The sequence below is a fragment of the Liolophura sinensis genome, chromosome 6 (genome assembly GCF_032854445.1).
Source record: "Liolophura sinensis isolate JHLJ2023 chromosome 6, CUHK_Ljap_v2, whole genome shotgun sequence".
In the NCBI taxonomy this organism is placed as follows: Eukaryota; Metazoa; Mollusca; class Polyplacophora; order Chitonida; family Chitonidae; genus Liolophura; species Liolophura sinensis.
The window spans coordinates 1,589,234-1,601,985 of record NC_088300.1 but is presented as its reverse complement, the minus strand read 5'-3'; the positions used below and the strand labels follow the sequence as shown (position 1 = coordinate 1,601,985).

Here is a 12,752-nt window from a genome sequence, read left to right as displayed (position 1 = left end):
TATTTATTGTACTTGTTGGCTTGAGCTAAACATTCAGATTCCTGTCCTTTGATTGGATTGCCTTACCGGTGGCTTTTCGCCAGTCACATGTGCAGGGTCAACTAAATATACATTTTTATTTGTTTCGCACATGTTACTTCCAGGAGAAAGTTACTTAGGTTTCGCTAAGTGGGCACTGACGTATCCGTTAAGAGGGCTGATGTATGTGACCGTTCCGGACTGTAGGAAGAAAAAGTAAGTAAAACCTGTTCCGTCACATGTTTTCAGTACTTTGCAACACGTATTTAAGTGTGATTGATACTCCACGCTAAAATACAGAAATGCAGGCATGGAAAGTAGTAATATAACGATGTGTTGTCTTAAGTCAAAACCTGAAAATATTTACCCGATGACATGTATAGAAAATGTTTATTTGACGAGATTTCTGCGATATACTCATCGGTATAAAGTGCGAAATAAGTTTCTCTGGGGCATACACTGCAATGATTATCTGAGCATATAAATACACGGAGCATGTTTATCTAGGAACATGTATGAATATGTTAATCTGAGAACATGTACGGATATGTTTATCTGAGTACATGTACAGGGAATATGTTTATCTGGGAACATGTACGGAATATGTTTATCTTGGAAAATGTACGGGAATATGTTTATCTTGGAAATTGTACAGGAATGTGTTTATCTGAGAACATGTACAGGATTATGTTTATCTGAGTACATGTACAGGAATATGTTATCTGGGAACATGTACAGGAAAATGTTTATCTTGGAACATGTACAGGAATATGTTTATCTGAAAAATGTACAGGAATATGTTTATCTGAGTACATGTACAGGAATATGTTTATCTGGGAACATGTACAGGAAAATGTTTATCTTGGAACATGTACAGGAATATGTTTATCTGGGAAAATGTACGGAATATGTTTTTCTGGGAAAATATAACGGAGTATTTTTGTCTGAGTACATGTACAAGAATATGTTTATCTGGGAACATGTACAGGAATATGTTTATCTGGGAACATGTACGGAATATGTTTATCTGGGAACATGTACGGAATATGTTTATCTTGGAACATGTACAGGAATATGTTTATCTGGGAACATGTACGGAATATGTTTATCTTGGAATATGTACAGGAATATGTTTATCTGGGAAAATGTACGGAATATGTTTATCTGGGAAAATATAACGGAGTATTTTTGTCTGAGTACATGTACAGGAATATGCTTATCTGAGTACATGTACAGGAATATGTTTATCTGGGAACATGTACAGGAATATGTTTATCTGGGAACATGTACAGGACTATGTCTATCTAAATACATGTACAGGAATATGTTTATCTGAGAACATGTACGGGAATATGTTTATCTGGGAAAATGTACGGAATATGTTTATCTGGGAACATGTACGGAATATGTTTATCTGGGAACATGTACGGAATATGTTTATCTTGGAACATGTACAGGAATATGTTTATCTGGGAACATGTACGGAATATGTTTATCTTGGAACATGTACAGGAATATGTTAATCTCGGAAAATGTACGGAATATGTTTATCTGGGAAAATATAACGGAGTATTTTTGTCTGAGTACATGTACAAAAATATGTTTATCTGAGTACATGTACGGAATATGTTTTCTGGGAAAATGTACGGAATATGTTTATCTGGGAAAATATAACTGAGTATTTTTGTCTGAGTACATGTACAGGAATATGTTTATCTGGGAACATGTACAGGAATATGTTTATCTGGGAACATGTACAGGAATATGTTTATCTGGGAACATGTACAGGACTATGTCTATCTAAATACATGTACAGGAATATGTTTATCTGAGAACATGTACGGGAATATGTTTATCTGGGAAAATGTACGGAATATGTTTATCTGGGAAAATGTACGGAATATGTTTATCTGGGAAAATATAACGGAGTATTTTTGTCTGAGTACATGTACAAGAATATGTTTATCTGGGAACATGTACAAGAATATGTTTATCTGGGAACATGTACGGAATATGTTTATCTGGGAACATGTACGGAATATGTTTATCTGAGTACATGTACAGGACTATGTCTATCTAAATACATGTACAGGAATATGTTTATCTGGGAACATGTACAGGAAAATGTTTATCTGGGAAAATGTACAGGAATGTGTTTATCTGAGAACATTTACGGGAATATGTTTATCTGGGAACATGTACAGGAATATGTCGATCTTGGAAAATGTACGGAATATGTTTATCTGGGAACATGTACAGGAATATGTTTATCTGGGAACATGTACAGGAATATTTTTATCTGGAAAATGTACAGGAATATTTTTATCTGAGGACATGTACTGAGTATTCTCAAAAGAGAAGAAAGCATAGAAATGATGACAAAATGAGATGAAAAAGCGTCAAAACTTATTTGCAAGTAGGGTTTTTAATACTTTTTTCGATTTTTTTTCAGGAAAAAAAAGTTTTTGAAAACATTTTTGTATAGTGGTTATTTGTGATCACCTTTTGGTATTTATTGTCGTTGCATAATAATGTTCTAAATAAGGATGTTATGCTCGTCAGATACATTCATTTTAATGTAAATTTGTTATTTATATCCAGACACGTGTGTTTAGTCTGCATAATGATCATATTTATGAATTTATTAAAATATAAATTTGATCAAAATCCAGGCTGAACACATTTGCTAGATGAAAAGACCAAATTCAAGTGCAAATATATTTATTAGATATTTGTTGAATCCTCATTTATGACATAATTACACAAAGGCTATATACCAGAACGTGCCCCAACTACCCACCATACAAAAGTTATTTTTAAGTGTCTTTTTCCCTTTAAAGAAAAACCGAAAAGAAAAAAGAATTGAAGACCACAACTAAATTTTCGTTTTCTTTCATCTGAGCTTTATGTAACTTTTACGTTTTCTCCACTTTTAACCGGGAACTTTCGCGGAATACGCTTGTCCAGGTCCATGACTGCTGAATGTTTGTCTGTGGTTTCAGGTGGGAAAGATGGTTCATGGTTACCTTCTTCATGTCCATATTCTGGATAGCTGTTTTCTCTTACGTTATGGTTTGGATGGTAAGCCTTTTGTTACACAGTTTCAAGGCGATGTAGCTATTTTATCAGGAGATTGCGCAGCACTCCAGCTAGTCTTTACTCATATTTCGACAAGCTCCTAACAGTGTCCCAGTATAACGAATTTTATAAACCAACTATCACTTTTAACTAGTTTTGATCTAGCTCATGGTGGTTTTTATGGTCGTACAAGAGAGGGTCTGCCAGCAACCTACAGAAGGTCGTGGGTTTTACCCTGGCTCTGGCATAACGCTGGTCGCCTTCGTGGAAGGGAAGTTGTGTTCCGTCCTAATCAAAGAATACTAAATAAATAAATAAATAAGTAAGTAAATAAATTAATAAGTGAATAAGTAAGTCAATAAATCATGTATTTTAGATTCGCTGACTAGTAATAGAAAGCGCTACTCTCTAGATAAAGCTGCCCATATTTCTAGTTTCCACCAGACACTTCAAGTGTCGCATCAATCATTAACAAAATATATGAATAAACCATTCATTTTTCTCCTGCCATTTCTATCGCCTGCCTTCCTCTCCTAGGTCACTCTAATTGGGTACACGTTCAACATCGCCGACAGCGTGATGGGTATAACCTTCCTGGCTGCCGGTACCAGCATACCTGACGCCATGGCCAGTGTGTTCGTGGCGAAGCAAGGTCAGCTACATCGTGTATTCTCTAAACACAATCGGCTTTTATTGTTGTCTATTTCTTTTAGAGAGTCGCCTATATTCAGCTGTCTGTAAAATCAGTCATACTCGCTATCAAAATTGCCTTCAGCCAGTGATTCCTAACAACACAAGCTGTTCATATGGATAAGTTTGAAGTTCATATTCTTGCTAGGAAAATGCAGCTAGAACACTTGTTCTAATTCATAATGTTAAAGTCCATAAGCTCAGTTTCGACGGCAAGAACCCATTGCCTCGGGTGACGTCATAATTATTCAAAAACCAGTGGCATGCTGAGTACTGAGCTGAGTTCAACATGTTTTGGAGGAGGGTGACACCAGTTACCTAAACTGCTGTCGTTTCTACTGTAAACCCTGTTTCTGACTCTGTCATATTTGAAATCGCACGTTTTAATATAAAATAACCTTAATAAATGGAATTTACTTTATCTTGCAGTATATGGTCTCACGGCAGTATAGTTTTAGAGGTGGATATTAGGGAATTAAAGCAATCTAGTTATTCTCAGAGACAGTAGTATAGGCTGTGTTATTTCATGGAGTTTGTTCTAACCGCTTGTTGGTGCAGCCATTGTAAAGCAAATTACTCTCCATGCCCATTGTCCAGCATGCAACTTGCTTTTGAATAATAATGACGTCAACCTGGGCAATGAGTTCTTGGTGTCGAAACTAAGCTTATTATGGAGTTTAACATTAGGAATTAGAAAAGGTATTCTAACCGCAAGGTATTCTTCCTTTGTAATAACATGAACATTCAAAGTATCAGTAAGTAGAGCGTGTTTGTTTCTTGTCACTGGCTGAAGGCTTTTTTGGTAGCGAATATGACTGATTTTACCGACATCTAAATATAGGCGACTCTCTAAAAGAAATGGACTATATATGTGAAGTCGTGCATGGCACACAAGCCACTGCACCGGCTGTTGTGATCACCGGGCTCACACTATTAACTTAGCGCCCGGGGCCTCAGCATAGTTTACACGGACGCATTGATTTTCGTGACTATTTGTGTAGTTAATTTGTCAACTTCAACTCAGAATATATATTCAGCATTATGTCATAGCACCAAACGCGTGCAGGTTCCAGTTCTCCCGAAAACATTTGGGAAATTCAGTCTAGCAGGAAAGTTACAACTCATCAACTCTGTTGAGAATTTGTCGGTAGGCCGATAGATAAGTGTGAGCAGTAAATACATCAATGTCATTTAATGGTAATGTTGAATTGCAGTTATGTTGAATGTTGGTGATATTTGACCTGGTTGCAGGTATGGGCGATATGGCTGTGTCCAACTCAATTGGCAGTAACGTTTTTGACATTCTCCTTGGACTTTCATTACCATGGTTTCTGAAAACAGGAATCTTCAACGCTGGCACAACGGTAATCTATTATTCATAAATTCAATGACTAGAAGGCAACGCGTAATCTCCAGTAATTTCCAGTAATGGTTGTGTTTTACTACATTTGTTTTCATACATGAAAAAAATATTCTGTTCATGAAAAACGATACCTTGTGATGTAAAAATAGTCAACGATAAAAAAAGCACCTGTCTGTAGCTATTCTTTCACAGACGATTTTACTCTACTGGGTTTGAAATGAACGTCTTTGACCGTGAAGTAGCTCAGTTATTAATAAATAAGTCTATTCCATGACCAGTATGATGTTGTTTAAAACGTTTAAATATTACATTTCCTATTTGGTATTCAAACGATATGGTGAGTTTTTGCGACTTCCCTATTTTCGTAGCAATAACTATTTAACTTAGTTATTTGGCTATTACGACTCTATTAGTTTATCATGTTAGATTAGATTTGCATATATTTGTATCATTATACAATTGTCAAGGGATAACAGTAAGCAGAAGACACATCAGGCTGACAGTTAACATGTCGCCATCATCCTCACGTTCGCCCTGACACATTTCTCAGATTGCATGGTCTCGGGTAATTCTTGGACTAAGTAGATAAAAAAATCAAAGGACTTTTTAAATAAATTGATGACTTAAAACTGTTTTATGATAAATATGCCGTATACTCAAAGTTCAACTGTGTGCAAATCATGATCACCATGTGCACCATTAAGTACACATTTATTAATTAAGTAGCCTGACCATATGCACGCACTTTCAGAAACAGCATAAAATACAACAGGACAAGTATGTACAATTCCCTTAAATACGAAGTTCATTTTCTTATGTTATGTACAACAGTTTGAGAGACATTTATGTCAGTAACTTATGTCATCAATGAAAAGAAAAGAACAGATGTTTAATTTGTGCATTGCCCAAGTGTTGCGCAAGTTAGCGTTGTTCACTAAAATGGACATTTTACCCTGGTCGGTCACCTATCTACCTTAAGTTACTTAAGAAACCTTTATGTATCGATTTCATATATATTTTACTTTCCTGCCAGTAAGCAGGACATATGGATATACATATGGATGTTTCAAAAACGATATCCGTGTGGGCCATTGGCTTTAACAGCAGAATCTATCTTTATCTGACCCATAAGTACATTGATAGTTTGAAAAAAGGTAGATAATTGTGAAAAGCTTTTCGGAATCTGAAATTGTCTCATTTGCGAGAATAACACGGCACAAATAGGCAAAGGCTTATGAGATATTTTGATATTCCAGTTTAAGGGCATCAAGCGATTAAACATTAGGCGTTTGGGGCTTCGCCATGTGTTTTGACAATATGCTTCCCATTGATTTCAGGACCCTTTAAGCTAGTTGCAACTATTGTAGCTCTTTCTTGTCAGAATTGAGCTGATAGGAATGTATACATGTGTTTTACTGAATGAGTATACTTTTCCGACATTCACAGGTGCAAATCAACAGCAACGGTATGTTCTACTCCATCATCCTACTGTTTCTCACCGTCATCATCACGGTAAGTCTCACAGTATAAATCTACTCCATCACCCCACTCTTCCTCACCGTCATTATCACAGTATAAAAGTCTCACAGTGTAGATTTACTCCGTCATCCTACTCTTCCTCCCCTTCATTATCACGGTAAGTCTCACGGTACAGATTTACTCCGTCATCCTACTCTTCCTCACCACCAATATCAACATAAGTTTCACAGTATAAATCTACTCCATCACCCGACTCTTTCTCACCGTCATCATCACGGTAAGTCTCACGGTACAGATTTACTCCGTCATCCTACTCTTCCTCACCACCAATATCAACATAAGTCTCACAGTATAAATCTACTCCATCACCCGACTCTTTCTCACCGTCATCATCACGGTAAGTCTCACGGTACAGATTTACTCCGTCATCCTACTCTTCCTCACTACCAATATCAACATAAGTCTCACAGTATAAATCTACTCCATCATCCCACTCTTCCTCACCGTCATTATCACAGTATAAAAGTCTCACAGTGTAGATTTACTCCGTCATCCTACTCTTCCTGACCTTCATTATCACGGTAAGTCTCACAGTATAGATTTACGCCGTCGTGCTACTCTTCCTCACCATCATGGTCAAGGTAAATCTCACAGTATAGATTTACTCCGTCTTCCTTATCATCCTCACCCTCATTATCACGGTAAGCCTCACGGTATAGAAGTCTCAAAGTATAGATCTCCGGCCGTACGTGGGAAGGTCTGCCAGCAACCTGCGGATGGTCGTGGGTTTCCCCAGGCTCTGCCCGGTTTCCACCCACCATAATATACGTGACATATTCTAGAGTATGGAGTAAAACATGAATCAAATAAACAAATAAATCAAAGTATAGATCTACCTCTTCACTATCAATATTAACATAAGTCTAACGGCATGGATCTACTCCAATATCCTACTCTTTCTCAATGTCAATATCACGACAAGTCTCACGCTATATATCTACTACTTCATCCAACTCTTCCTCACTGTCAATATTAACATAGGTTTCACGGTATGGATCTACATCATCCTACTCTTCCTCACCGTTATTATCACGGTGAGTCTAACAGTATAGATTTTCTCCGTCTTCCTTCTTGTCCTCATCATTATTATCACGGTATAGAAGTCTCACGGTATAGATATACGCCATCATCCTACTCTTCCTCACTATGAATATCAAGGTAACGGTATAGTTGTACTCAATCATCATACTCTTCCCCAACAACATGGTCACGGTAAGTCTCACAGTATAATTCTACTTTATTATCATACTATTTCCCAATGCCATTGTTACGGCAAGTCTCACGGTATAGAAGTATCACGGTATAGATCTTAGATCTGTTCAGTTATCCAACTTTTCATTACGGTAAGCATCACGGTATAGCAGTCTCGCAGTATCGATCTTCTCCGTCATCCAACTCTTCCTCACTGTCAATATCACGGTAAATCTCACGGTATAGATCTGCTCAGTCTCCCTACGCCTCCTCACTGTCAATATCACGGTAAGTCTCACGGAATAGATCTGCTCCGTCATATTACTCTTTCTCTCTGTCAATATCACGGTAAGTCTCACGGTATAGATCTGCTCCGTCATCCTACTCTTCCTCACTTTCAATATCACGGTACGTCTCACGGTGTAGAAGTCTCGCGGTATAGATCCGCTCTCCTTTCCCACTTTCCCATCCTACTCTTTCCCACTGTCAATATCACGGTGTCTCGCTGTAAATCTCAAGGTATAGAAGTCTCGCGGTATAGATCTGCTCTGGCATCCTACTATCCTACTCTTTCTCACTGTCAATATCACGGTAAGTCTCATGGTATAGAAGTCTCACGGTATAGATCTGCTACGTTATCCTAATCTTCCTCACTGTTAATATCCCGGTAAGTCTCTAGGTATAGATCTCCTCCGTCATCCTACTCTTCCTCACTGTCAATAACACGGTAAGTCTCACGGTATGGAAGTCTGACAATATAGATCTGCTTTGTCATTCTACCCTTCCTCACTGTCAATATCCCGGTAAGTCTCACGGTATAAAAGTCTCACGATATAGATCTGCTACGTCATCCCTCTCTTCCTCACTGTCAATGGCACGGTAAGTCTCACGGTATAGATCTCCTCCGTCATCCTACTCTTCCTCACTGTCAATATCACGGTATGTCTCATTTTATAGAAGTCTCACGGTAGAGATCTGCTCAGTCATCCAACTCTTCCTCACTGTCAATATCAAGGTAAGCCTCACGGTACATATCAAGTCATTTTGTCAGGAGAAGCCAGGGGCATATACACTGTCTGGTGGCTGACACCAGCAACCACATGTGGCTGACACCAGCGACCAAATGTGGCTTGACACCAGTGACCACATGTGGCTTGACACCAGCGACCATATGTGGCTGACACCAGTGACCACATGTGGCTTGACACCAACGACCACATGTGGCTTGACACCAGCGACCACATGTGGCTGACACCAGTGGCCACATGTGGCTTGACACCAGCGACCACATGTGGCTGACACCAGCGACCACATGTGGCTGACACGAGCGACCACATGTGGCTGACACCAGTGACCACATGTGGCTTGACACCAGCGACCACATGTGGCTTGACGCCAGCGACCACATGTGGCTGACACCAGTGACCACTTGTGGCTTGACACCAGCGACTACATGTGGTTTACTCAATTCCTTTGTGATGGATACGGTTTCCACTATTTCTAAGACTAAGTGTGTGCAGTATTTCTTTCTTTTGGCGTGTTAATGTTAAGCAATATATCAAGCAACACCAGGGAGGCGCTCGCCTGCAAACACTTAGCAAAGACGTCCATACCGCGCATATGACCATACAGGCTGGTACATATACGTAATATAACCGTTCATCAAGGTGGAGTCACACAGAACGAATCGATCTCTACCCGGGGGAGACGCAGGGGTGTATAGCGGACAGGAAACGTCATGAAACATGGTGATAAAAGAGATATGGTGTTCAAAGTAAACACGTGGTTGGCTAAGGGTGTATCTTTTTATGCGCTAAGGCTTCCAGGCTGAGATGACCATTATTCTCCTAGCATGGATAAGTCATACATTGCTGGTTTGCCCCCAAAACATCTTTGCTAAGGCAATGATGACCAATACACTACACAGAATAATCTCAGATTATGTCACAAAACGTCATCGCTAAGGCAGGGATGACCAGTGAACCACACAGAATAATCTCGGGTTATGTCACAAAACGTCATCGCTAAGGCAGGGATGACCAGTGAACCACACAATAATCTCGGGTTATGTCACAAAACGTCATCGCTAAGGCAGGGATGACCAGTGAACCACACAGAATAGTCCCGGGTTATGTCACAAAACGTCATCGCTAAGGCAGGGATGACCAGTGAACCACTCAGAATAGTCCCGGGTTATGTCACAAATCGTCATCGCTAAGGCAGGGATGACCAGTGAACCACACAGAATAACCTCGGGTTATGTCACAAAACGTCATCGCTAAGGCAGGGATGACCAGTGAACCACACAGGATAGTCCCGGGTTATGTCACAAAACGTCATCGCTAAGGCAGGGATGACCAGTGAACCACTCAGAATAGTCCCGGGTTATGTCACAAATCGTCATCGCTAAGGCAGGGATGACCAGTGAACCACTCAGAATAGTCCCGGGTTATGTCACAAATCGTCATCGCTAAGGCAATGATGACCAATACACTACACAGAATAATCTCGGGTTATGTCACAAAACGTCATGGCTATGGCAGGGATGACCAATACACCACACAGAATAGTCTCGGGTTATGTCACAAATTGTCATCGGTAAGGCAATGATGACCAATACACCACACAGAATAATCTCGGGTTATGTCACAAAACGTCATGGCTAAGGCAGGGATGACCAATGCACAATACTGAATAGTCTCGGATTATGTAAGGCGTGAAATGCCCCCTCCCCCTATTAGAATACAGGACCATAAATGGCGATACGGTACATAACGTTATGTGTATTACTTAATTTGCCGTATAATTAATCATCAAGAAGTGCAAAAATAATTGTAAAGACTAAATGTCTAAAAAGTTAGCTAACTTAGGGCAGTTTTTTCTAGGATGTGGCGTTTCCCTGCCAACGGTTGGCATGACGTGTGTAATTCAAATAGAGATGGAATACGTATTCAACAGAACACTAATAAAAAGCAAACAGGAAAATATATTTATGTTGTTATTCTTTTGTGTTTTCAGCTTGCAGCCATCCACTGCTCGGGCTGGATCCTGAACAGATGTGTTGGAATTGTGTGTATGATCGTCTATGGCGTCTACCTGGTATTCTCTGTCATGATTGAATGTAACGTCTTCGGATATGTCAACCCGCCCATGTGCAAGGAATGATGAAGAGTGCAATGAAGATGAATGCGACAGAGTTTGGTCTTCGCTAAGACGATTTCATTGGAAGCCTTTGATATGTTAGATTAGCGAGACTGTGATTGAAATCAACTAGATTTTCAAATTGAAGTACTGGTCAGTCATCAGACCGTGTGGAAGACATTATAGCCACGTGAGGTTACTGTGTGGAAGGGTTCTGCACTCAGGCAGCTGCTGCTATCCCGCCCATCTGACGTTAACTGTGGGATACGGGATGAAGAGACGAAGACAAATGCGCATTTTTATATGTTGCCTCTTGATGCATTGTCAAGTGTCACATGGAGATATCGCGTTCGTGAACCCGACATGGAACTGGGATTAATCAAACAAGCCATAATTTGTGCCAATGAGTGGAGATTTTGTTAATTTTGCCAATCCGCAGATACCCGCCGAATCGTCGATAAGCGGTGACAACACGTATGTACAAGTTCACTACATATCCAGTGTGACGGTGCACAGTTCAAACCTGGAACAGCAACTTACCGGTCTTCGTATTCATCAAACGTCATGGTCTTTAATTTAATTTTCTAAAGAATTTATTACAGTTATAGCCCACAAATATATTTACAACTGTTACAACTAAGCCATGGAGTCTCAAATAATCGAGATTAAGATATATATCAGTGTTTTGTTTGTTGGTTAGTGGTTACTCTCGTTACCAGAAACACTATATTCCAAGCGCCCGAACTTTTATCCTTCTGTGTGTGTCTTGCCTAAATTGAGAAACATCAAAAGAATAATAATAATAATAAAAACATTTGACGAACATTGCTGTCTAACCACATTTGGCATATTTGGTACACGAATGAACACGTTGGAATGGTGTGAATGATGAAGACTGTCTCAAAAATGGAGGATTATCTCCCTTCCCAACTTGCTTATTTCTTCCTTTATCAGATACTGGTCATAAGGGTTTACTTGTTTACATGGACAGAAAACACGCTTGATGTTGACGTGGTCACTTTTCCAGTCTGTAAACGTCATGGTTTTGCTTGTCCTAACCAACAATTCTAAAAGCAATTCTGCTCATCATATATTGACCAACTATATATTTTTGGTTTTAAACTTTCCTAGAGCTAGATGCCTTCTCCTCGTATACATATAGTCAGAGCGATCGATAAACGTAGGTTTTAGCGAATTAAATTCTTTGCTGCATTAGCAGATCTCTGTGCTGAAAAAAAAACAAAAAAAAATGTGAAAAATGTTATTGTTGTTGTTGTTGAAACGTTAGTAAATCCCGTGGCTTTGCCACTACAACGGTGCTGTTTTTGTCTTTGATTATTCAGGATTTATTTGGGGTTTATTCACGGTAAAATGCGGTGAGGTTTCTTATACGATAAATGTTATATCAGTCAGAAACGAAAGCTGGTGAAACAGGTCCTTCTATCTGTTTGTTGTTTACATCGACAGTTTTGTTTCAATAATACATTTGTGAAATTTGATAGTGGTGAAATGTCAGTATGTCCGGCCTGTTATACAAAATCTGATAACATCCACCTTTATCTCCGGCAAAAATCCTGACATTTCACATCTGTCTAAACGATAAATTGCATTTACTACGCCTTTTAAACAAAAACGGCCCGAGAAATTACCAGGCAATAGTCCCAATGCATGTGTAATTTATCCTAGAAATGAAACTGGACATAAGTAAACTTATCTTACGTATGTGCGTGCC

General features: G+C 39.2%; 1 protein-coding gene across 1 annotated transcript in view; it reads left to right on the top strand.

Moving 5' to 3' along the window:
- Positions 1 to 12,323, top strand: part of LOC135469379 (sodium/potassium/calcium exchanger 4-like) — a 40,833-nt gene extending 28,510 nt beyond the window's left edge. The window contains exons 12-17 of the mRNA XM_064748010.1: positions 144 to 234; positions 3,021 to 3,099; positions 3,634 to 3,748; positions 5,038 to 5,150; positions 6,596 to 6,661; positions 10,898 to 12,323. Of these exons, the coding sequence (XP_064604080.1) occupies positions 144 to 234; positions 3,021 to 3,099; positions 3,634 to 3,748; positions 5,038 to 5,150; positions 6,596 to 6,661; positions 10,898 to 11,044 (611 nt within the window). The 3' untranslated portion in view covers positions 11,045 to 12,323. The remainder of the gene's footprint in view (positions 1 to 143; positions 235 to 3,020; positions 3,100 to 3,633; positions 3,749 to 5,037; positions 5,151 to 6,595; positions 6,662 to 10,897) is intronic.
- The last annotated feature ends 429 nt before the right edge of the window (positions 12,324 to 12,752 follow it).